The sequence below is a fragment of the Melitaea cinxia genome, chromosome 25 (genome assembly GCF_905220565.1).
Source record: "Melitaea cinxia chromosome 25, ilMelCinx1.1, whole genome shotgun sequence".
Taxonomy (NCBI): Eukaryota; Metazoa; Arthropoda; class Insecta; order Lepidoptera; family Nymphalidae; genus Melitaea; species Melitaea cinxia.
The window spans coordinates 5,520,679-5,548,154 of record NC_059418.1 but is presented as its reverse complement, the minus strand read 5'-3'; the positions used below and the strand labels follow the sequence as shown (position 1 = coordinate 5,548,154).

The 27,476-nt window shown below is 35.6% G+C and overlaps 3 protein-coding genes across 4 annotated transcripts; 2 read left to right on the top strand and 1 right to left on the bottom strand.

Annotated features, from left to right (window-relative positions):
• Positions 1–1,612: 1,612 nt before the first annotated feature.
• Positions 1,613–2,737, top strand: LOC123666049 (uncharacterized protein DDB_G0292186-like). Its single transcript, XM_045600257.1, has one exon. The coding sequence runs from the start codon at positions 1,613–1,615 to the stop codon at positions 2,708–2,710; it is 1,098 nt and encodes a 365-aa protein (XP_045456213.1). The 3' UTR covers positions 2,711–2,737.
• Positions 2,738–7,431: 4,694 nt separating this feature from the next.
• LOC123666048 (collagen alpha-1(III) chain-like) lies at positions 7,432–20,876 on the top strand. Its single transcript, XM_045600255.1, has 7 exons — positions 7,432–7,479; positions 11,245–11,275; positions 11,849–12,055; positions 13,744–13,950; positions 14,841–15,080; positions 15,314–15,637; positions 15,859–20,876. The coding sequence occupies exons 1-7, from the start codon at positions 7,432–7,434 to the stop codon at positions 20,874–20,876; spliced, it is 6,075 nt and encodes a 2,024-aa protein (XP_045456211.1).
• Positions 20,877–21,523: 647 nt separating this feature from the next.
• LOC123665941 lies at positions 21,524–27,247 on the bottom strand. 2 transcript variants are annotated; one of them, XR_006745130.1, is made up of 2 exons: positions 27,162–27,245; positions 21,524–21,677 (listed from the first exon to the last, which is right to left on the bottom strand). XR_006745130.1 is itself a non-coding variant. In XM_045600163.1 (2 exons), exons 1-2 carry the CDS (start codon positions 27,163–27,165, stop codon positions 23,590–23,592), a joined length of 504 nt encoding a protein of 167 aa, XP_045456119.1. In that variant the 5' UTR covers positions 27,166–27,247; the 3' UTR covers positions 23,455–23,589. The 2 variants fall into 2 exon arrangements, 1 of the variants encoding a protein (XP_045456119.1); XM_045600163.1 differs by lacking the exon at positions 21,524–21,677 and adding an exon at positions 23,455–24,089 and having other exon boundaries at positions 27,162–27,247.
• Between the last annotated feature and the right edge of the window lie 229 nt (positions 27,248–27,476).

Genomic DNA, 27,476 nt, shown 5'->3' with positions numbered 1-27,476 from the left:
ATCAGGTGAGCCGTACGCTTGTTTGCCGACCTAGTGACATAAAAAAAAATGAAGCGCAGCTAGTAATGCTACTAGTAGAAAATTAATGTATTTTATAAAGTTATACGGGTCTTCAGATGTATATATAGGCTATATTTGACAGATTTTTGTATAAATATATCTTAGAAATGTCTCTAAATTCTTGCTGATGTCCACCACCCAAGATTATAACTCCCAGAGAAGGAAAAATAATCGTACTTTACTTAAGAAAATTCTCGTAAACATTTATGGCATTTCCTCACAAATCCTCTTCTGAAAAATTAATTAATATCTTTCTTTATAATTAGCTTTTCAAAGTTTAAAAATAGATATAAAAATACGATGTGAAATGACGAAATTATATTTTGTATTATAATTATAATTATTATTTATTTTCGTTGCAGATAGTAGGCATAGTCGGATATCCTACAGCAGGTAACGTCAAAACGTTTCACTAGTTTTTCCTCTAAATTTCGCTTACTAACTATGCTTTAAAAAAAAAGATGTTTTAAAACCTAATACAGTCCATAAAATATCACTTTTTTTTTCTTAACAGTGGAATAATGCCAGTTACATTTCAGTTACATTTTCTAAAAATTGTCATAATCAAAAATAAATTTATTCAAACAAGCTAAGGCTTTATAAGTAAAGCACCGAAAAAAAAAACAAACTGTTTTTATATTAAATTGGTAATATCTTGAATGAAATATACCGCCACTAAATGCACACAGATTAATAATCAATGTAATCCTACACCTTTAGCTAATTTCCTCTCAATAAAAACATCGTTCAAAATCATTTGTGATATTTTATCATACATGCTAATAACCCAGAAAGGCTTTGCGCAGTCGGAAACATGGATCGGATTACAATTTTATCATTCTTGTGCTTATACAATACTTGTGTTTATACAATTGATATTCTTGTGAATATATATAGATAATAAATAATTATGGCTTATAAAACTTCGAGGTATGAATCAAAGAAGCGGAAACGTAGCTACAATTGTTATTGAACGGATTTGAAATAACTTAGTACTATCCCACAGTTGGAAAAAGACCACTTCGCTAACAAAATAATTTTGCAACTCAAACGAACAACTACAATAGTTTGGAAAAAAGTGCAGATGTAGAGTAATGATAGTTACTAGGTGCTTACGATAACAACCGGGACTCAAAAGAATCCTTTACGTGTCCTATGTTTTTCTGTTCCGACAACTTAGTGGCGTTATACTTCATGCAAGATAGTACTAATTTTGTACTAAAACACATTTCATATATTATTTTCAAAAGAGTAAATGCGACGTTTCTTGCTGATTCTTCTCTGCAATGTTTACAATCCAAATCGGCGATAGCTTTACTGTAAAAAACTAATAATCACTTTAATTTTTAATTTTTTAATTTGTAAAATGACGACTCGAAAGTACTTTTGACGCCTATTTAAATAAAGTTGCTTATTGATTTGATATGATTTAAACAGCAATTTACAATGTGTAGTTAAAAACATAATTTTTCTATCTCAGAGATTCGAACACGAATCATAATTGTTTTTTTTTTTTTTTTTTTTTGAAAAAGCTAAAGAAGTAATTAAGAGTATGAGAAAAACAACAATAAATTATTTTACTTTTTCTATTCCAGAATCGAACAAAAATGATTTCGACAACTGTATCCACATGACTGAAGATATACAACACCAGATAAACAGCTTAGTAAACAAATTATCTTCTTACATTACTACATTAAGCACGGAATATGAAGATATTGATTTGAGATCCATTGCCTTTAATATTGACAAACATTCGCCAAACGAAGATGAGAAAGATACAGTAATTAAGATAACTATCAACGATTGTCTAGAAAGGTCCAAACAAACTGAATATATTGAAAATATTGAAGAAAATAAAGCACCAACTCATATCGAAAATTCTAGAAATAACTCTGAAGAGAGCGAAAATAAATACAAAAAAGTAGATACAGAGAATCAAAATATTACTGTTAAAGGTGAAGTTCATCAAGAAGAAATAGAAGCAGCCAAACGTGGTGATACATTTGATTACAATAAAAATTATATTCAAAATTCTGATAAACTGGATTTTATCGAAGATATTAATAATGTATCCAACAACCATCAAGGAGAAGTGAAAGATGTAATAAAAGAAATGAACGATGGTGAGATTGTTTTAAAAGAAAGAAAAAACAAAACAAATTTTAAAGACATTAACAGCGAAGAAAAGAGATATTTGGGAGGAACCGTAAATGAAAACAAAGTAAACTACAAAAGTGATGATATGTTTGTAGATGATGATAATGATAATGATTTTGATAAAAGGTCTAATAAAACTGATAAAACTAAACAATTAGTTGATAGCTCAAAAGATGATGCATTCTCTGCGGACAGTGAATTAAATTATGATAACACAAGTAAAAATGAAAATAGTGAATTTGATTCAGTTGAACATAAAAATAATGATTCATTAGAAAACACCAAAGAAGTTTACTTAATAGATTACAAGGAATTTAAGAAATCAAACATAGATGATGATGATAATAAAACCAATATTTGTGAAGAAGTACTACTTCTGAGCGATGAAGAAAAGATTATTTTTAATGAAATAGAAAAGGTCCGCGGTGAAAAACCTTTTATGGTGTATCAGCGGTTTTTCCATAATTTCACGCAATATTGGTTTTTCTAAAAGATAATTAAAATATTATATATAATATGTTTTTTCTTGTATTATTTAATTTTGTACATAAATATTTAAATATAAATTGAATTCTTTTATATGATTTTCATTAAAAATAAATATATATTTATATTGTGAATCAAGAGTCAATCAAAATCATGAATTTACTTTTTATGTTTGAAATGCACTTTTGAATCATCATTTTGTAATAATCCTAGCTTCTTGCTTGCAAGTATTACAACTACACGATACTGGCTCTTCTGTTTTTAAGTCAAAATATAGCCCATGTCATTAAGCGATAATATAGCTTTCTATTATTGAAAAAATTTATAAAATCGGTCACTTTTCGGTCGATTGTTCGATTACAAAAATTAAAAAATATAAAAATTTCTAACCTTTCATAATTATATTATTAGTATAAATTTATTTAAACTCCTCTCCCTATCTTCCCGTGGAAGTCATAAAAGGCGACCGAGGGATAAACCTGGCTCAAAATCATCAGGGTCCTGGAGAAGGAAAACTTCATTTGTAACCCGGAATGGGGTATCCATCAAGCATTCGTGGCATAGCTCTAAAATGCGAAAGACTCCTGCAGCCGAACTGGCTCCACACGTATCGATTCGTCGTTCCTGTGGGCCTAGCCAGTGAGCTCGAGAGGGTGGCGCAGAGCTTAGGCAACTCTGCGTTTTCCTGAAGAGCGTCCTAGGTGACACAGTGTCTGTCTGATACTGTCTAAGTCATCTGCAATAGATGGACTAAGGCCTCTCCGGAAAAGACTGGGGCTTAATTCACCATTTATTTGGAATATAGACTTGTGTCCAATATAGACTGTTGTTTGCAGGCATCCATAGGCTACAGTATCCGCTTATTATCAAACAGACCGTACGCTTGTTACCCAACTTAGTCTGTAATATCCCACTGTAAGGCATAGGCCTCTGTCATCATCTAGGAGAAGGGTCGACGTTTAAACATACAACGCTGTTCCACTGCGTTTGGTGGTACTGTACTGTACGGTGGTATTTCCTACTATTAGGGATCGCAATCGTGTGCCTAAAATAACAACGGGACCGAGAGCTTTATGGGCCCCCGGAATACAGTCGTGAGATCCAAAAATGCACGCACCCGAGCCAACCAATCGAGGAAAAAAATAATGTTCTAATACAAATGTCCTTCCCGAGCGATCGAACTATAAATAATAGAGCGATTGTACAATTAATTTGTATTTAAACATTACGTAAAATAAAAAACGCTGTTTATAATTAGTAGAACATAATTAAGTAGTATAAAACAAAGTCGCTTCCCGCTGTCAGATCTAAATCTTGAAAACTACGCAACGGATATTGTTTCAATTTTCTTTAGTAAATAGAGTGATTCTAGAGGAACATATATATGTATAATACATGCATAAAAAATAGTACTCCTGGGGGGAGTTGGGGAAGAGGTCGGCAACGCGTTTGCGATGCTTCTGGTATTTGCAGGCGTCTATAAGCTACGGTAATCGTTTACCATCAGGTGAACCATACGCTTGTTTGCCGATCTAATTACATTAAAAATAATTGTGTTTATTTGCAAACGAAAAAAAACCGACTTCAATTACATCGACGAGTAATACAACGTAGATCGACGAAAAAATAGTCAAGTAACTACGCGTTATCAAAGATTACTCAAAAAGTAGTTATCAGATCTCGATAAAATTTATATGTAACCACATGATAAACATCAGCTTTCGATTAAATCAAAAATTATCAAAATCGGTATACTCAGTAAAAAGTTATTAAGGATTTTCAAGAAGTTCCCTCGATTTCTCTGGGATTCCATCATCAGATCCTGGTTTTCTTATCATGGTACCAAACTAAGGATATCTCCTTTTCAACAAAAAAAGCATTATTAAAATCGGTACATTCAGTAGAAAGTTATGCGGTATAATACAACGTAGGTCGACGAAAAAAGCGTCAAGTAAAAACGCATTATTAGATATAACTCGAAAAGTAGTTGTTAGATCTCAAATAAATTTAAATGGGACCAATTGGCACACACCACCTTTCGATTAAAAAAAATTGTCGAAATCGGTCCACCCGGTCAAAAGTTCTGATGTAACATACATTAAAAAAAAATACAGTCGAATTGAGAACCTCCTCCATTTTTGGAAGTCGGTTAAAAAGAAAAAAAATTGCTTCGTGCTTTTATTTACCTACGACTAGTTAAGACTTATAGTATAACGTTATAGACTTATACGTACCTATAACGTCGAAGTATAAATGAAATTATTAATATTTCTTTCGAACGAATTAGTTAATGATCTTAATCGTATTACGATTACGCTTAAGCATGTACAATCTGGATTAAATGGACCAAAATAGTATATTTTTTTTGTTTCAATCAGAAAAAAATTGCGTGATATTTGCCGAGGCCCCCTTCTCTCCAACGTAAGATTAGATGAGATTTGACTCGACCCCCATTCCCCCATAAACATCTCACGTATTTTATGAACGCCCCCTTATTATAAAATAATAATTTCAAGTTCTATTCGAGGTATAATGAAAATAATTATTTGGGTATACATTTTTTATCGTGATTTTTTAATCGATAAGAATCAAAACAACTACTTTACAAAATTGTCTTAACACTTTTATTTTATTTACAATCATTCATAAAAATATAATTATAATAACTACCCGACCCTGCAAACGTTGATTTGCCATATATGTTATTAACCCCTTTTACCCCCCATTATAGCTTAGGTGTTATGAAAAATAGATGTTGGCTGATTCTCAGACCTATCTGGTATGCAAACAAAATTTCATAAAAATCGGTCTAGCCGTTTCGAAGGAGTATTGTAACTAACATTGTGACACTAGAATTTTATATATAAGATTATCGAATGATTTATTTATTTATTTATTCCACCATCTTACATCTAACATTACAGGATATTATCCTAATACGTTAGTGTCGTTGTCGTATAAATGGCATATGCAGATAAAAATACAAAAATTGACATCACATTCAATTCCATAATTTCACAAAATAAAATTATTACTAAACATTTTTGAATATCATATCAAAAATTGACCCCTCCAGCGGGGTTCGAACCTGCGTCTCCGACTGACCGTGTCGGCGCTCTAGCCAATTAAACTATAGAACGATGTACCCGCTAAATCCAAATTTTTGATATGATGATTTTTATATTCGGTTTAAGCGAACCGTGGCGCCGTCTATAGTGAGCTCTTTACAGAAACCCGTAACTATTCAAAGTTTCATATTACAATGAAAATCTTTGACAGGAGACGACACCGTGCTATTTTTGTAATAACTACGATTTTATTTTTGAGTCACCCACACAAAAATAAAATCGTAGATATTACAAAATTATTACTATTAATTTGATATAATAATAATAGCAAATTACAATAATAATAACAGTCATCATGTTGACTATAGGTAAATTAGACACAGTATAGCCATCATACATGACTATACCTAAAAATCTTACGCCTGTTTTAACGTTACGGGCGTTTTTTGCTGGGTAGGGTCCCCTAACCTACCTCTCCGCACTGCTCCATAAGAAACTGCGTTCCAAAAATTAAAATTTAATTTTATACTTTTATCGTCAATATTTATGCGTCACTGACGTAACACACGTACGAACAGTCGGCAGACTCATTATTCCGAACCATATGATGTTTATTCATCTGTGTAAATTACTAAATATGATAATTGTTTATTAAATTTTTTAACAATAAGAATATTAAGTTATTTTTGAGTGTTGTTAAAGTCGTACAGTTTATATAAAATTGGTATTTACGTAATATAATCTCGTATTGCCAAACTTAGGTACCTATGAATTACGGCCGACCGTACTAAAATTAGTTACTTGTAGTTATTGGTCAAGACTTTAATAATCTCTCTTCTACGTTGACATTGTTAAAATTAAAGATGTGTTCAAGGTTGATAATATTTTGACAAAGTTATAAATTGTTGGATTTCGTTAAATTAAAATAATTGTGTTTGTTCGCAAATGAAAATTAAGCCAACTTGAACAATGAAATAGACCAGTAATTCATCGTAACTAGACGAAAAATGAGTCTGTTTTACACCACACTACGGAAGTAAAACTTCTGCACAATTGGCCTTCGCTGTGTCTTAGATATACGAAACGTAACTGGCTATGAGAGAAGAAATCCTTCTCTTGCTCCGTTCCTACCCAAGTCAAGTATGCGTAAGGAAGTTTTACTTCAAAACTATAAAAACAGTAGTAAGTGGCAGTTTGAAGCCAGGGCCACCGATAGTTAAAGCTCCAGGGTGAGGACCCTCCTCACAATGCGGGCCGTTTCAAATAACATTGCCTTTTGAATCCGACCCTTGATCCAACAGTCAAGTGAAAGTTTCTTAAGGTGTTGGTCGAAACTCATCACTAATAAACCATTGACCGACACAACAATGGGAACAATTTTTGTAGAGTCTACATTCCACAAATTCGTAATCTCGTGGGCAAGGTTTAAATATTCACTTAATTTTTCTTTTTCCGCCTTTACGAGATTATCGTCATGTGGAATTGTAATATCAAGAACAATAGCTTAGCGAGTTGATCGGTCTACTAGCACTATATCAGTTTTATTGGCTGCAATAAACCTGTCAGCCATAATAGACCGATTCCAGAAGTGCGATGCATGACCACTTACAAGAAATAGCGTTGGATTGTACTTATAGTATGGTATCTTATTTTCAACATGGCCATATCGAAGAGCAAGTTGTGCTTAGATTGTCATAGCTACTTGGTTATGTCTGTGCATTTGCACTTACCTTTAGCAAGACGACCACAACCAGAAAGAACATGCCTGACGGATTCTCTAGCCTTATGACATGCTCGGCATATGTCTAAGTTTCATCTTTCATGATAAGTTTCCGGTAGTTATTCGTCTAAATAACTTCATCCATAATTGACAAATCTTTCAGTCTCCCCAAAAAGATTCCCGTGTTATAGCCAGGATACAGAACTGTATTGGTCTACATCTGGGTCTATTAGAACTTTGTAGAACCAACCATGTAGTATAAGGCCACGCGGTCAAAGGTATTCATTACTATAGTTTTTATCCCGTTTCTCGTTGCCTAATGAAAGCGAAGTAAAGCCCTTATCAACGGCAACGACATCCTTGGGCATACCGCTCTAGATGCTTAAAAAATATTCTCTGAGATTATACACCACACGATTATGGTCTTTTGCGTTTAAAAAGCCACGACCACCACATTTTTATGGCATGTATTTTTTTATCAAAGATGCGCGAGAGTGATGCATTCGTAATGCTGTTAATAGTTTACGGACTTGGCAATCAAGGTTATCTAATTCCATTACAATCCATCTCAGAATATGTGAATGCCGAAGGTATAGAATATTTAGGGCATAACACAACTGTTAAGGGCTCATACATTGTTACCGCCTGATAAAAAACTATTGAGAACTTTCTTCAGCCGCCCTAAGAATCGTTCCTTTATTAATTATTATTGTTTTATGGCCCCGTCATAAATGCTCAATGCCTTTGACATTCCGAGACATTTGTAGGTGTCACCTTCGTTGAGAGATCTGAGAGAGAAAGAGTTGGTAGGTTACAATTTTTTTTCTACGTGGATAACAACGCATTTATCCACACCAAACTCCATTCTCATACAAGTCTTAAAATTTTCTGTAATTTTTAACTTGTATAACTCTAGTTGTTTGGATGCGAACAGCTTCAGATCATCCATATTATTATTATTTCAGCCTACCGCAGTCACTGCTGAACATAGATCTTCCCAAGTTCGCACCCCTACAGGCAATCTTGCTTATTTATTTATTTATTTATTTTCAAAAGCACACTTACAACATACATATAAAAATTTTAAAATTACAAATATATAATAACAAAGTATCTGATATACATGTCACTTACAAGTGTACATAACATTTTGGAATACAATGTTAAAAAGCCCAAAAATCACAAATAATTAAAATACTGGAACTTTAGATACATCTACATTAATATAGTTCAACACTTAAAACATTAAAAAAAAGAGAGCGACATCCCATCATCATCACAGTGACATCCTATCATCATCACTAACATCCCATTATCATTACATGCTTATCGGGGATATTGGAACTGGCGGGTACTGAGGAACGAAATATCTGCCGTGAACTCACAGGGTTTCGCCCATAGTCACCATAGCCATAATTATTATATTAAATTAATTTGAGCTAGATCTGACAACTAATTTTTAAATAAGTCTATATCGTGTGTACCGGTTCAAAAAACGGCTGTAGACTACATGACTGAAGTAATACTTCTTTAGCTCCATCTAACATTTATTTCCCTGTCAATTTCCGTTCACCTCACTCGATCACACTTTTCTAATGCTCTCGTAGCGCATTACCAACTTAACACCACCACCAGCCCCCTTAAATCAAGCGTGCGTGAAGTTTTACTTCTATAAACCACGGAATACTTTTCTAAACTACCACAATACTTACCACCACAAACAACCACGGAATACTTTTTAACCGACTTCAAATAATTGTGTTTGCTCGCAAACGAAAAAAAAACCGACTTCAATTACATCGACGAGTAATACAACGTAGATCGACGAAAAAATAGTCAAGTAACTACGCGTTATCAAAGATTACTCAAAAAGTAGTTATCAGATCTCGATAAAATTCTTTTTTTGTTGGAAAGGAGATATCCCTAGTTTGGTACCATGATAAGGAAACCAGGATCTGATGATAGGATCCCAGAGAAATCGAGGGAAAATCCGCAATAACTTTTTACTGGGTGTACCGATTTTAATAATTTTTAATTTTATCGAAAGCGGATGTTTATCATGTGGTCACATTTAAATTTTATCGAGATCTGATAACAACTTTTTGAGTAATCTTTAATAACGCGTAGTTACTTGACTATTTCTTTGTCGATCTACGTTGTATTACTCGTCAATGTAATTGAAGTCGGTTTTATTTTTCGTTTGCGAGCAAACACAATTATTGTCGATATAATTGAAGTCGGTTTTTCTTCGTTTGCCTGCAAACACAATTATTTTCTTTTCGGAATAAACTCATGTAATACATGTAAAACTGCGCGAGAATTCTAGTATAAAACAAAGAAGGCAAATTAATTACGTATTACTTGAAAATAGTTTAAACGGAGGCCATATTTACAAAAGAGAACTTTATTATTTTCAAATATCATAACAATAGCGTGAGTTTATACAGTTGAAATTGGTTATTTGTGACAAATTAAATAATTTATTAATATTTACTCTACCGGCAATAAATATTATTTGCTTAATGTGTTCGTTTTGGTATAAAATGTATTTTTTTTGGAATTAGCCATAGTCTAGTTGGATCACTGGTCTTTAACGGATACATAATCCTAAGACCGGGAATATGCATCCATCTTTAGCGCTCCTGTTTTTACTTTGCGTAAGTACATATATTATTTATTTACTTTATTTAGCCCAAAATTTGGAGCAGCAGAACGTGTGATAAGAGCGTAACGAAAAGTGTGATCTGGCGAAGCGAACGGGAGTTGAGAGGGAGATATAAGTTAGTGAAAATAGAGAGAGAGTTACGTTTCGAGTATAGTACCGTAGGAGTCGAAGAAGTTTTCCTTCAGTCGTGTGGTCTAACACACACTCATTTTTTTAAGTTTTACATTATTTTCTTTGTCTGCATGTTTTGTGTTTATAGATAATAATTGTGTTTGCTCGCAAACGAAAAAAAAACCGACTTCAATTACATCGACGAGTAATACAGCGTAGATCGACGAAAAAATAGTCAAGTAACTACGCGTTATCAAAGATTACTCAAAAATTACTTATCAGATCTCGATAAAATTTAATTGTGACCACATGATGTGTACATCAGCTTTCGATAAAATTAAAATTTATCAAAAATGGGACACCTAGTAAAAAGTTATTGCGGATTTTCAAGAGTTTCCCTCGATTTCTCTGGGATCCTATCATCAGATCCTGGTTTCCTTATCATCATATCATGGTACCAAACTAGGGATATCTCCTTTCCAACAAAAAAAGAATTATATAAATCGGTACATCCAGTAGAAAGTTATGCGGTATATAATACAACGTAGGTCGACGAAAAAAGCGTCAAGTACAAACGCATTATTAGATGTAACTATAACTCGAAAAGTAGTCGTTAGATCTCAAATAAATTTAAATGGAACCAAACGACACACACCACCTTTCGATTAAAAAAAATTGTCGAAATCGGTCCACCCAGTCAAAAGTTCTGAAGTTACATACATTAAAAAAAATACACTCGAATTGAGAACCTCCCCCTTTTTTGGAAGTCAGCTAAAAACTAGCATCTATCTACCATTTGCTCTGTCCAAAGGTTGCTTGATTGCTTGGCTGAGATCGATCATTAGCGTTTTTAAGGCTGCCTTTTACTATCTCTGTTTTTTTGTTAAATTGCTCATTCTTGGTGTACAATAAAGAGTTTTAAATTATTATTATTATTCTTAATAATTATTTAACTTATTTTTTACTTTTCACAGCTATTTGGTTCAGAAGCTACACCAAATCAAGGTGAGTTTGGTTGTAACAATAAGTGGTAATATCATATAAAAGTTGATTAATAATATACAAATAAGGATTTGACACTTGAAAAGAGCGGTATCAAGATCAAGTGTAATCCACTAAAAACTTTAAAAAATTATTTTATTTTTGTGGATGAATAATAATATGTATGTAATAAATTTTGTAATTCGCATACCGAGTTATGAGAGGTTATGAGAGGCTATGAGATCTATGACAATTTGGTCTACAGTTGTCCATGTTTTCATTAGGCTTATGATATTTTTTTTCATATGGGGGATTACTACTCCTCCTTAACAACGATCAGTAGCGTAGCCAGGGTGGGGCAAGGGGAGGAATCATGCCGGGACGTTACTCACAAAGAGGCGTCAAATGGTCCGCAAAGCAAAAAATGCTGGACATATTATATGGTTTCGGGGGGGCTAAAAAGTATTTTGCCCCGGGCGCGAGTTAAGCTCGCTACGTTACTGAAGACAATCACTATAATATTTAAAAATATATACTATTATATTTATATAATACAACGGGCGGTATGCAATAATGTAGATGTGATATCTTTTGCAGGTGAAGGTTCGATAGGTGGATATAATGACAAATCTTTCAGTTGGAATAAAGCAGAAGCTTTCTCGAACTACCCAGCTGGTTTAAACAGCGATCACAAGGATTATTCAGTAAAAATCATCGATAGGAATAGAAACGCTTATTATAGATCAGACAGTGATTTAAATGCAGCTTCAGTGAAGAAGAATAACTACTACCATTACAATTCTGGTATGTAAACTGCCAATGTCATACAATAATATAAGTCCTTTTTCAGACATATAGTTTCCAACAATTTTTAGCTTAGCCTAACGACTCTACCGAGTCGGAAACATCAATCATCATCAACATCATTTGTTCTTTTCATGTTCTTCGATTAACCAAACATTATAATTTTTGTTCCACTTTTCGATTCCTTTTATTAGGTGGCCAGTTTACCCGTACCTTGATTTCTTAACTAGTGTTATTTCACTTGCAATTTTTGTGCGTCTTTTGATAATTTTGTTGGAAAGAAGTTCCTTACGGCAGGCTTGACCGTAAAACCTTAAGAAAAATATATAACGAAAGTGACGTAATATCAGTCACACGACTGTATAATATGACGTTTGTAAATCTAAAATATTACTAGTAAACTTTTTTTTAATTATTTATGTCATTTTATACTGTCGATAAAAATAAATAAAGACATGTTTTTTTTATTTCGCTTAATAGTTTGTATTATTATTATTATTTTGTTTGATTTATTTTATTTTACGGTATTTGTTATTTTCTAAAATACTAAATTTAAAAAATCAAAATTAAAAAAATCAAGAACTAGAAAATATATATAAAATTCAACATTTTCTTTTCATATTGTGTTGCGTCTATACTATCCGAAGGAACTTTCCTACCTGGTGTCCCATGACACCACATAATTTTTGTGTTTTCTGACTTTTTTACCTTTAGCATACTTTTCCCATTGTTATCAGACATGTTTCTAGCCTTCTACTTTGTACTTTAGTTGGAGCCTAAATCTATCTGTCATATCGCTGTCCCCGGGAAATAGCGGTAATATCAAAAATCAAATTTTACAGGAGAAATAAAAGAAGCTAATTTGTTTATAGTGCAGTGTACAGTGATCCAAAACAGACGTTCAATATGTCAAATGAAAGCTATTTTTTTACCAATTTAAGCTTTTAAAAATAATTTTTTAAAAACAAATCGTATAATTTTTTAATGAAATAATTAAAAAAATGTATAATACAATTCATAGATGATACTATTTTAATTGCAAGATCATTAACAATTACTGTAAAGATGTTCACCGGCTTTTTGTGTTATTTTTCTTAGAGTAATGCAATAATACATAGCTTAGTCGTAAGAGGATTATCCATGCAATAAAACGGTTATTGTCATTTAAAAAAACTGAATAAAATAAGAGTGATAGATTGATACTCAGAGAAGCCAAAAATTAAATAACATTAAAAAGGGTGTAACCGGCGTATACCGCTTTATTGCCCGGGGCCAGCGATATTATCTATGATACCTGTACATAAATATTTATATTAAATTGATACATCATCATCATTACAGCCTATACAGTCCACTGCTGGGCATAGGCCTCTACAAGTTTACGCCAAAAATGGCTTGAACTCATATGTTTTGCCCATAGTCACTACGCTGGGCAGGCGGGTTGGTAACCGAAATTGAATGAATAAAATGAGAGTGAATGAAATATATTGCCCAAATTTTGGAGCAGACAGACTGGGCTAGTGTTATTGTAGTAAGGTAGCCAAAACTCCGGGGGAGGCTATAGAGCTAAGGTCGACAACACGCTTGCAATGCTTCTTGTGTTACTGATGTCCGTATACCATGCCTTTCGCTTACCAGCAGCGCTCGATTGTCATATTTTTGAGTGTTAAAAGTTGCGTCTTTTGCAGGTGGAGGTTTAATAACTGGAAAAAATTATAAAACTTTGAACTGGAATAACGCTGAAGGTTCCTCGAACTATGCAGCGGATTCAAATAGTAATCGTAAGGAATATTTAGGACAAATTTACGATGGGAATAGGAACGACCATTTTAGATCAGAGAGTGATTCAAAGTTGGCTTCAGTGAACAAAAATGATTATTACAATTACAATTCCGGTATGTTTACAATATTGAAATAACCGCTTTTTACTAAGTACATATGTATTTATATACGGTACATAAACCAAAATAACTTTTTTGAATATCATATCAAAAATTGACCGCTCCAGCGGGGATCGAATCCGCGTCTCCGACTGACCTTGTCGGCGCTCTAGCCAATGTTTATAATAATGTTTAGAATTCCTAATGTGTGGGTAACACAAAAATAAAATCGTACATATTCAAAATAACTTTTTTTTTTTTAAATTTTGTCTGTCTGTCTGTTTGTTCCGGCTAATCTCTGAAACAGCTGGACGAATTTTGGCGGGATTTTCACTGGTAGATAACTGTAACAGTAAGAGTAACTTAGGCTACTTTTATTTTAGAAATTTATTTATTTGGTAAGTCTGCGAACTAAAGATTTTTTTTTAATTCCACGCGAATGAAGTTACGGACACAGCTAGTATCTAAATATATTTAAGCCTATAAGTATCCTTAACTTATGGGGCTTACATAAGGCATAGAAGGATCGCTAAAACAAAATTATAAAGTATTCGGTTAAGGCCCGACCATTCACTGCCGCAGTTATAAGCTTTGATCAGCTGTGGGATATCTCCAAGCTGTTAATTACAATATTATATGTTAAATTCATACAAAATTATACAAATTGCATAATATTCAGAAATGGCTTCAAGCAAAATAATCTTCAAAAATATTATAATAATACATATTAACCATGACAAATATATATATATATATATATATATAACTTTTGTCAAGAATGGGTTTTCAACTGTTGAGTCTATAGTCAATTATAACGACGACTACACAAACATGTCACCAGACGTTAATATTTTTATTATTTTGTTACATAATATAGCGTAACTGTTATTAAGTATTTATTTCAGGTTCATATAATGGACACAATCATCCACATGGCCGACACCACCCACACCTACTAAAGCCCCATTCTCCAGTCTATAGTCCACCACTTAGGTACCCATACTATCCACAACAAATTCACCCTCAACCAATATACCCACAGCCTATTGTGCCTCTTAACCAGCCATTTGTGACTCCAAGAAAACCGGTCAAAAATTATGCTATTAATGAAGGGTACTATGCCCGGGATATACACTACCCGGGAGGTAGGCCACTCCCGATAACTTCGTACGTACCACCAAGTACACGACCAGGCTACCCAATTAGTCAACCCAGTGTTCTTCTACCCGTTAGTCCCCCTGTTCTTTACGGTGAGAATGCAATTCCTTAAATAGGTACCTATGTGATATATAAAAATATTCTTGAATATTACGCTAAATTGCGTTAAAGTCAATATTTTATAACAAATAGTTTTATTCATCCATAAATGTGTTTTTAGCTAAACCAGTGGTTAATCAGCCATACTTAGGACCATCAGTTGGACCAGTAGGATACCCGCCAAATAATCTTCAAGTTTCCCCAATTGGTTCTGAAGATGATAAACCAAAACAACTATATAAGGATTCATTTGGAAATTCACCAAACAATCCACAACAAGGATTTCCTAAGGAACAAAGAGGTTTACCAAGCTATCCACAATACAGTTACCCTGATTCAAACTATGCGTATTCTTATGCTGGTAGCTTTGGTAGCTCTTATGCCAATCAGCAAAATAGCTACTCAAAAAATTGGGACTACAACAATAGTGGATCTAATTTACCAGGTAATTTATTTTTATATCATAAAATTTGTCTACTAAAGCTATTCTAGTAACTTACTTTATTTGTATTATTATTTTTGTAAATGACATTATTTTGACTTTCGTTAAGTTTCTATATCACCGTATGACGAAATAAATGTTTTCATTTCATTTAATTTCATTACTAACATGATTTAATTTTTAAATAAGATCAAACCCCCTCTTACCATACAAACCCCAAGTAGGATCACCTAATGGACCACAAGGAGGCTCACCAAACAACCCTCAAGGAGGTAGCAATCCACATGAAGGCTCACCATACAACCCACAAGAAGGCAACAACCCACAAGGAGACTCACCAACCAAACCACAAGAAGGCTTAACAAACAACCCTCAGTGGGGATCACCAACCAACTCACAAGGAGACTCACCTAGTAACCCTCAAGGAAGCTCACCAAACAACCCAAAAGGAGACTCACCTACTAACCCACAAGGGGACTCACCAAACAAACCACAAGGAAATTCACCAACCAACCCACAAAAGGACTCACCAAGCAATCCACAATGGGGCTCACCAACCAACCCACAAAGAGACTCACCAACATACTCACAAGGAGGCGCACCAACTAACCCACAAGGAGAATCACCAAGCAATCTACAATGGGGCTCACCAACCAACCCACAAAGAGACTCACCAACATACTCACAAGGAGGCGCACCAACTAACCCACAAGGACAATCATCAAGCAATTCACAATGGGGCTCACCAACCAACCCACAAGGAGACTCACCAACCAAAGCACAAGAAGGCTCAACAAACAACCCTCAATGGGGATCACCAACCAACTCACAAGGAGACTCACCTAGTAATCCTCAAGGAAGCACACCAAACAACCCACAAGGAGATTCACCAACCAACCCACAAGGGGACTTACCAAGCAATCCACAATGGGGCTCACCTACTAACCCACAAGGGGACTCACCAAACAAACTACAAGGAGATTCGCCAACAAATCCACAAGGGGACTCACCAAGCAATCCACAATGGGGCTCACCAACCAACCCACAAAGAGATTCACCAACATACTCACAAGGAGGTGCACCAACTAACCCACAAGGAGAATCACCAAGCGATTCACAATGGGGCTCACCAACCAACCCACAAGGAGACTCACCAACCAAACCACAAGAAGACTCAACAAACAACCCTCAATGGGGATCACCAACCAACTCACAAGGAGACTCACCTACTAACCCACAAGAGGAATCACCAAGCAATCCACAATGGGGCTCACTAACCAACCCACAAAGAGACTCGCCAACATACTCACAAGGAGGCGCACCAACTAACCCACAAGGAGAATCACCAAGCAATTCACAATGGGGCTCACCGACCAACCCACAAGGAGACTCACCAACCAAAGCACAAGGAGATTCACCAACCAACCCACAAGTGGACTCACCAACTAACTCACAAGGAAACTCACCTAGTAACCCTCAAGGAAGCTCACCAAACAACTCACAAGGAGACTCACCTACTAACCCACAAGGGGATTCACTAAACAAACCACAAGGAGAGTCACCAACCAACCCACAAGGGGACTCACCAAGCAATCCACAATGGGGCTCACCTACTAACCCACAAGGGGACTCACCAAACAAACCACAAGGAGATTTACCAACCAACCCACAAGGGGACTCACCAAGCAATCCACAATGGGGCTCACCAACCAACCCACAAAGAGACTCACCAACACACTCACAAGGAGGCGCACCAACTAACTCACAAGGAGAACCACCAAGCAATCCACAATGGGGCACACCAACCAACCCACAAAGAGAGTCACCAACACACTCACAAGGAGGCGCACCAACTAACCCACAAGGAGAATCACCAAGCAATCCACAATGGAGCTCACCAACCAACCCACAAAGAGACCCACCAGCATACTCACAAGGAGGCGCACCAACTAACCCACAAGGACAATCACCAAGCAATTCACAATGGGGCTCACCAACCAACCCACAAGGAGACTCACCAACCAAAGCACAAGAAGGCTCAACAAACAACCCTCAATGGGGATCACCAACCAACTCACAAGGAGACTCACCTAGTAATCCTCAAGGAAGCACACCAAACAACCCACAAGGAGATTCACCAACCAACCCACAAGGGGACTTACCAAGCAATCCACAATGGGGCTCACCTACTAACCCACAAGGGGACTCACCAAACAAACTACAAGGAGATTCGCCAACACATCCACAAGGGGACTCACCAAGCAATCCACAATGGGGCTCACCAACCAACCCACAAAGAGATTCACCAACATACTCACAAGGAGGTGCACCAACTAACCCACAAGGAGAATCACCAAGCGATTCACAATGGGGCTCACCAACCAACCCACAAGGAGACTCACCAACCAAACCACAAGAAGACTCAACAAACAACCCTCAATGGGGATCACCAACCAACTCACAAGGAGACTCACCTACTAACCCACAAGAGGAATCACCAAGCAATCCACAATGGGGCTCACTAACCAACCCACAAAGAGACTCGCCAACATACTCACAAGGAGGCGCACCAACTAACCCACAAGGAGAATCACCAAGCAATTCACAATGGGGCTCACCGACCAACCCACAAGGAGACTCACCAACACACTCACAAGGAGGCGCACCAACTAACCCACAAGGAGAATCACCAAGCAATCCACAATGGAGCTCACCAACCAACCCACAAAGAGACCCACCAGCATACTCACAAGGAGGCGCACCAACTAACCCACAAGGAGAATCACCAAGCAATTCACAATGTGGCTCACCAACCAACCCACAAAGAGACTCACCAACATACTCACAAGGAGGCGCACCAACTAACCCACAAGGAGAATCACCAAGCAATTCACAAGGAGACTCACCTAGTAATCCTCAAGGAAGCTCACCAAACAACCCACAAGGAGACTCACCTACTAACCCACAAGGGGACTCACCAAACAAACCACAAGGAGATTTACCAACCAACCCACAAGGGGACTCACCAAGCAATCCACAATGGGGCCCACCAACCAACCCACAGAGAGACTCACCAACATACTCACAAGGAGGCGCACCAACTAACCCACAAGAAGAAGCACCAAGCGATTCACAATGGGGCTCACCAACCAACCCACAAGGAGACTCACCAACCAAACCACAAGAAGGCTCAACAAACAGCCCTCAATGGGGATTACCAACCAACTCACAAGGAGACTCACCAAACAACCCACAAGGAGACTCACCTACTACCCTACAAGGGGACTCACCAAACAAACCACAAGGAGATTCACCTACTACCCCACAAGGGGACCCACCAAACAAACCACAAGGAGATTTACCAACCAACCCACAAGGGGACTCACCAAGCAATCCACAATGGGGCCCACCTACTAACCCACAAGGGGAATCACCAAACAAACCACAAGGAGATTCACCAACCAACCCACAAGAGGACTCACCAAGCAATCCACAATGGGGCTCACCAACCAACCCACAGAGAGACTCACCAACATACTCACAAGGAGGCGCACCAACTAACCCACAAGAAGAAGCACCAAGCGATTCACAATGGGGCTCACCAACCAACCCACAAGGAGACTCACCAACCAAACCACAAGAAGGCTCAACAAACAGCCCTCAATGGGGATTACCAACCAACTCACAAGGAGACTCACCAAACAACCCACAAGGAGACTCACCTACTACCCTACAAGGGGACTCACCAAACAAACCACAAGGAGATTCACCTACTACCCCACAAGGGGACCCACCAAACAAACCACAAGGAGATTCACCAACCAACCCACAAGGGGACTCACCAAGCAATCCACAATGGGGCTCACCAACCAACCCACAAAGAGACTCACCAACATACTCACAAGGAGGCGCACCAACTAACCCACAAGGAGAATCACCAAGCAATCCACAATGGGGCTCACCAACCAACCCACAAAGAGACTCACCAACATACTCACAAGGAGGCGCACCAACTAACCCACAAGGAGAATCACCAAGCGATTCACAATGGGGCTCACCAACCAACCCACAAGGAGACTCACCAACCAACTCACAAGGAGACTCACCTAGTAACCCTCAAGGAAGCACACCAAACAACCCACAAGGAGATTCACCAACCAACCCACAAAGAGACTCACCAACATACTCACAAGGAGGCGCACCAACTAACCCACAAGGAGAATCACCAAGCAATTCACAAGGAGACTCACCTAGTAACCCTCAAGGAAGCTCACCAAACAACCCACAAGGAGACTCACCTACGAACCCACAAGGGGACTCACCAAACAAACCACAAGGAGATTCACCAACCAACCCACAAGGGGACTTACCAAGCAATCCACAATGGGGCTCACCTACTAACCCACAAGGGGACTCACCAAACAAACCACAAGGGGACTCACCAAGCAATCTTCAATGGGGCTCACCAACCAACACGCAAAGAGACTCACCAACATACTCACAAGGAGGCGCACCAACTAACCCACAAGGAGAATCACCAGGCAATTCACAATGGGGCTCACCAACCAACCCACAAGGAGACTCACCAACCAAACCACAAGAAGGCTCAACAAACAACCCTCAATGGGGATCACCAACCAACTCACAAGGAGACTCACCTAGTAACCCTCAAGGAAGCTCACCAAACAACCCACAAGGAGACTCACCTACTAACCCACAAGGGGACTCACTAAACAAATCTCAAGGAGATTCACCAACCAACCCACAAGGGGACTCACTAAACAAATCTCAAGGAGATTCACCAACCAACCCACAAGGGGACTCACCAAACAAACCACAAGGAGATTCACCAATCAACCCACAAGGGGACTCACCAAGCAATCCACAATGGGGCTCACCAATCAGCCCACAAAGAGACTCACCAACATACTCACAAGGAGGCGCACCAACTAACCCACAAGGAGAATCACCAAGCAATCCACAATGGGGCTCACCAACCAACCCACAAAGAGACTCACCAACATACTCACAAGGAGGCGCACCAACTAACCCACAAGGAGAATCACCAAGAAATTCACAATGGGGCTCACCAACCAACCCTCAAGGAGGATCACCAGTCAACCCACAAGGAGATTTACCAAATAACCCACAAGAAAGTTCACCAAACAACCCACAAGGAGACTTTCCACTGGTTGTAGGAGGCTCTAAGAAATGTGGTAAAGGTAAGAAAAATACATGGTGATGTAAAATGTTGCCTCTTTTAGTCTTCTTACAGACGTTGAGACGTACTTCAACCTTTTTTAACCGACTTCAAAAAAGGAGAAGGTTACTGAGTTGGACCGTATATATATGTATATATTATTTATGTCTGGGGATAACTTCATGAACCGATTGGGGTCATTTATGAACCGATTTTGATAATTCTTTTTTTTTTTGTTAGAAATGAGATATTCCCAGTGTGGTACCTTGATAAGGAAACCAGGATCTGATCATGGAATCCCAGAGAAATCGATGGAAACCCTCGAAAATCGTAGTGACGACTAGTGCGTTTGTTAATTTTTTCTGTCAAGTTACGTTATTTACGATACTCATCTACGTAATTGAAGTCGATTTTTTTTTCGTTTGCGAGCTAACATAATTATTTGAGTTCATTATTGTCAAATAACGGACTCAAAAAAAAGCTGACATCCAAGTTGAAGATCGTTGGAAGTTATGCGCGAATATATCACATTGTGTAACATAAATAAATAATAACACGCGATGTACGCTTGACGTGGAGAATTAGCTGGTGAATGCGTGACGAGAGCGTTACGAAAAGTGTGTGAGATATAAGTTAGTGAAGATAGTATATTTTAGTTCAATCGTGTGGTCTAAAGCAAATTCGTTTTCTGTATTACTAGTTGACTATTTATTGATTTTCAGGTCAACCACCACGCCGACCAGGTTTCTATCCCAAAATTCCCGGCAAGAACCGCATCTGCTTGTGCTTCAATAGCTTCGCAGAGATGCCCAAGGAGCTTCGGGAACAGTTTAGGTACTACTTCTAAAACGAAGCGATTTTTTTATAATTATAAAAAGGAATTTAAAAATTAAAAAATAAATAAATAAATGACAAGCGACATTGAATTTTTTTTTCTTGTATTATTTTTATATGTTTCCTTTTTATCTAACTGTGTTAAAGAAATGAATATTTCATTTATAATTTTTAGAAGAAGGGAAGAAATATACTTTATTGTGCACACAAGTTAAAGTACATAGGTATCTTAAAAAATAAAACTTATAAAGTAATACGGACACAGGAGGTGTTATCGCTAGTGGGTAAGCGATTTCTTTCAGACAACCTTGAATAACATTTGAAAAAATGTAAATTCCAACTAACAATATTTCCAAAAAAAAAAACAAGTACACGTATTATAATTTATTGAATTTAGTTTAATAACATAATAAAGAAATCAAGAGGTTTGAAAAACTTGAAAACGATAATAGAAGATAAAAAGGAAATTTCTTTTATTTTATCACAACTTACAACAATAATACTCAAAAATTATTATATATTTGTCAGCCAGAGAATAAAAAATAATATAACTACAACATAATGAAAACAGGTTACTATCAAAAGATTTTTAGTATTTACTACATAATTAGCAAATTAACTTTTATTGGATTCTAAAATTACCTTTTATTTCACCTAACAACTTAGAAAATTGGTTGTCTGTAAAGTTGGTGACGATAGTTTAACGTGACAACGTCATAACAAAACATCTCCGCTGACGCATAGGCCAATCGAGTAGAAGAGCGAAATAGAGATAAATGTGGCGTAAAATGTTGCGCTGAATGTGCGTACAATGAGAGTAACGAGACAATGAGTGTAACGCTGTAGAGTCATTCTTTTCCGTTTAAGCAGCCGGCGTTCATCGATTTATTAGACGTTGTCATGTCAAAAATGACTGGATACATTCATATTATGGAAATGGTTTACAAAGTTTACCAACTCGCCCTAATTCGTAAAACTAAACAATATATTTCCTTAACCAATCAAATAAACGTAACTTTAAATCAATAATCTTAAAATAATTATTAATAATGCATTCTAAACACACGAAACGCAAAAACCCATTTAAGCAATAGACCAAACATATTTATGCCAAATAGCTAACTGCGACAAAGATAAATCACAATCAAATCACAGGACAATTGTTCACATGTGCCATTTTGACGTTTTTCTATGTAGATTTATAAAGCTATCTACAATTCTATTCTTGTACAGAGAAGGAAGACCTATCTCTTTATCATAGATGTTTGTCTTCAATTTTTAAAAAAAAACTCACAATTACTCTACACCACTAATTACAATCAAATTACATATCATTTTATAGATAATAAATTGCTTACTCTACCGGCATCCACAAATAAAATAAAAAAATATTGTTTTTGTTTTTGTAAATTAATGAATTATTAAAGTTATATAGGAATATGACGGCTTTAATTTTGAAACAACGTCAACATGATTGACGGTCGGTATATTTTTTACTTATTTAGCGCGACAAATTCGCACGGGTATTGCTAGTATAATAATAATTTACTTAATAATGAAGAGATAGGTCTATTTATGTAATATTGATAACAATGCTTAATAATTTTACAATCAAAAAGTTTTTTTTTAAAGTAACCACAGAGTTCTTTTCAGATTCTTTTCTGCAGAATCTACATTCCGAATCGCTCACTTTTAAATATTATATAACTTTTTTTAAATTATAGTTAAAACGGAACTTTTGAAACCTATTTCAAAAAAAGTTATTTTTAATTTGAATAGATAAAGATTAAAAAATAAGATTATAATTAAAAAAAAAATTGTAAATACAGAGTGTTTAGAATAAGCACAGGCCTAACAATTATTTCACTCGTAGTAACAACGCCGTAAAACGTTAGAGATATGTAGCGTTTTATTATAAAGTCTAAGAGTTTTGAATAGCCGCTGCTTGGGAATTTCGTATAACTTCATCAATTTTCTGCCTTGTTATGTATATATTCTTTCTCAACACGTTCGTCACTCGTTCGGCCGTTTCATCTTTGATATTGGGCAGTTCATTTTTAATACAATTTGTTACATCCGCAAACGTTGAATCCGGTAGACCGTCATTGACTTTTTCGATTTCAATGAAATTATCAACATTATCGAGTATATTTTTCAAATCTTTCGCGAATTCGTGACAGAAATCTTCAAGATACTCTTCAATTTTTTCCATATCATGTACCGTTAAATCGTTGTACTGTGATTTTACGTAATCCGCCATCATATTTTTAAAGTTATTTATGTATGAAAGGTCGTTTAATATCTGTTTTAAGTCATCAATTTCTTTTGTTTTCTTCGTTTCATCGTCACCAATTAATTCCTCGTCATTGACTGGATATGTATGTATCGTAGATAGCAGAAATCCAAATATGAGTAGCCGTACTGTAAACAAAAGTAATAATCACTTATTCTTTATAATTTGTAATGCTTTGTATATGTGTAAATATTTATTTACGGTCTGGATGTCTGTGCTTGTTGGTCTCCTCACCGTGCCTGGTGAGCACGTTAAGCTGTCGGTCCCGGTTGTTATCATTGGCACCTGAGAAAGAGCGTCACTTAAAGTAGGGAATATACTGTAAATCCATAGTGGTACACCGTGGTGAATTAAGCGCGCTTTTTTTACTTGAATCATCAATAAAAATTAAATGTTGGTATAATAGTAACTTTACGGTTTTAATTTCTTAAATGACCATTCGAAAGTGCTCATGGTAAAAAATGGAATAACGTTGTTTTTTCTTGTATTTATATCTTATACTAGCTGACCTGGCGAACTTCGTATCACCTTATTTTTTTCTGAAATATAATAATAACATAATATATCAAAATAAAATATAGCCTATCTTTTAAGTTGGATCAAACTGCACACGGTGTGCAAATTTGACTAAAATCGGTTAAGTAGTTTAGGAGTCCATTGAGGACAAACATTGTGACACGAGATTTATATATATTAAGATAATATAAAATTATCTTGTCACAATGTTAGTTATAATACTCCTCCGAAACGGCTGGACCGATTTTTATGAAATTTTGTGTGCATATCGGGTAGGTATGAGAATCGACCAACATCTGTTTTTCATACCACTAAGTTGTAAGGAGGGAGGGATTAAGGATGTTCATAACATATATGGCAAAACAACGTTTCCTTGGTCAGCTAATGATCTAAAGGAGCTGTAAAATTTTACTGAGCGTTACTGTCACTGAGTTTTCTTAAAGAGTAACTTTTAAAAATAGAAAAATTATGTGGTGTCATGGGACACCAGGTAGGAACGAAATTCCTTCAGATAGTATAGAAGCAACACAATTTGAAAAAAGAATGTTGAATTTTATATATATTTTCTAGTTCTTGTTTTTTTTTTTTTGATTGGTTTTTAATTAAATGCATAAAAGTATTTAGGAAATTTTAGTATTTTAGAAACATAGATCAAGTAAAAAAAAGTAGATAATGCGCGGCCTTTGTTGTTACTGAAGCCACAAAACTCGGCTCCTTCAAGTAAACACACGCGCTCACGCACACATATGCATCAAACTACGCTCATTTTCGTCAGTATCTCATGGGGCCTCGTACGGTATCTTTGCCTTCAAAATGCCGTCCTTATGTAATTAAATGGTGCAAAAACAATACCAAAGCGAATAAAAAGTCTGAAGAGATATCGTTTCACACGTAAGTACATACAAAACTTTATATTTCTTGTTATTCCAAAATAATATTGAGATTATTCGGAACTTATAATTTCGATGTCCCGAAATGACGTACCGAGGGAGTGTTACCAGAAATTTTTATTTCCATTAGCCCGAAATGCGGGTAAGTAAATTGTAGGCAATCATAGAAAAATAATTAAGTAGAAAGTGGACAACATTATTGTTTTTTTATCGTGTGATTTTTATGTTTTTCCTAAATTTAAGTCAAGTTAAATATGAATTTTTAACTCGTTTGTTTCTGTTTAAATTTGTGAATTAACTACTCATATTTTACTACTAAATATCATGGTTTTAGGTTTCCAACGAATATTTTAATAGGAGATGAATGGGTAGCTGCTTTACGACTGAGCCGAAATGAACTACAACGACAACCACCCTCATCTAGTTAGTTTGTTCAAACCATTTTGATAAAGCTCACATGTACAGTACAAAACGTGGACTTCGCAGAGTACCATCAAGTACATACTGCTACTTACTACTACGTATTTTAATGTTATATTTTTTGTTCTAGGACCTACCGGATGAGTCTAAATCAGTCGTTAACCAAGATTCAATCTTTGATACACCTAGAAAACATAAACTAAGAGAAAAGTTAAAAAAACAGGAACTTAATTTAAAAAAAAAATGTAAAAATAAAATCAATTTATTACAGCAAAGAGTTAGACGTCTTTAAAACAAGAACTTGCCCCTCAGAGGAATCATCAATTACTTAAAAACGCAAGTTTTCCTTGACACAGATTTATATAATTAAATAAATCAAAACACGGCTACAATAGATTTATGTAACAATTTGAATCGAAAAAAGGAGTAAATATATTTAAAACTAACAGGTTTTTATTTTCACATACCCATTTTACCTATATTAAATTAATTGTTTAATAAAAATTTTAGGGACTTTTTTAAAAAAAGTGTCAACACTTCACTCACTCACACATCTTTAAAAAAGTGGCTTCACTTTTCTGTTCTAGGTGCGTTATCTATTTTTTTTTACTTTATCTATGTTTAGAAACATACACAAATACCGTAAAATAAAATAAATGAAACAAAATAATAATGATAATAATAATTCAAACTATTAAGTGAAATAAAAAAACATGTCTATTTATTTTTGTCGACAGTTTAAATTACATAAATAATAAATTAAAAAAAAGTTTAGTAGCAATATTTTAGTTTTACAAACGTCATATTATACAGTCGTGTGACTGATATTACGTCACTTCCGTTATATATTTTTCTTACGGTTTTAGTATCACATTTTTCTCAGTTCGGTCGCCCAGCCAAATGTCAAGCCTGCCGTAAGGAACTTCGTTCCAAAACTTCGTTCCAATAATTTTTCATTTGTAAATTGTTGATTTTAAATTTTCTCTTAAATGCTACTTGAATACTTATTTTTGATATTTGAAGTAAAACTTCTTTACGTATGCTTGACTTGGGGAGTAAGCTGATGAATGCGTGACAAGAGCGTTACGAAAAGTGTGATCAGGCGATGCGAACGGAAGTTGAGAGGGAGATATAAGTTAGCGAAGATCGAAAGAGAGATAGTTACGTTTCGTCTATTATTGTAGGGGTAATTAAAGAAGTTTTACTTCAGTTAAAGTGGTCTAAAGCACACTTGTTTTGATTATGATTATGACTTCGTGGTTAGTATCCTTAAAATAGAAGTGTTAACAACTTATATAGTACACTTTACACAACTATTTATATAATAAAAATGTTAGTTATTACGTAAGAACGCAAATAAGTAAATTAACTTACACATTTCGAGCGTGTTTTACGAACTGCGGTTGGATGCACAATGAAATAATAACGTGTTATCCCTGTTGAGAAGTGTTTGGTGTTATGCGAGAGTGAAGCTATATTTAACACAAATAATTCAGTAAAATATAGATGACTTTATAAAAGCTATCAATATTTTAAAGAAAAAGTATTACAATATTACGAAGCTATAAAAGTAATGAATCATTACATAGTATAAAACAAAGTCACTTCCCGCTGTCTCTATGCTTAGATCTTTAAAACTATGCAACGGATTTTGATGAGGTTTTCTTTCGTAAATAGACTGAGGAAGGT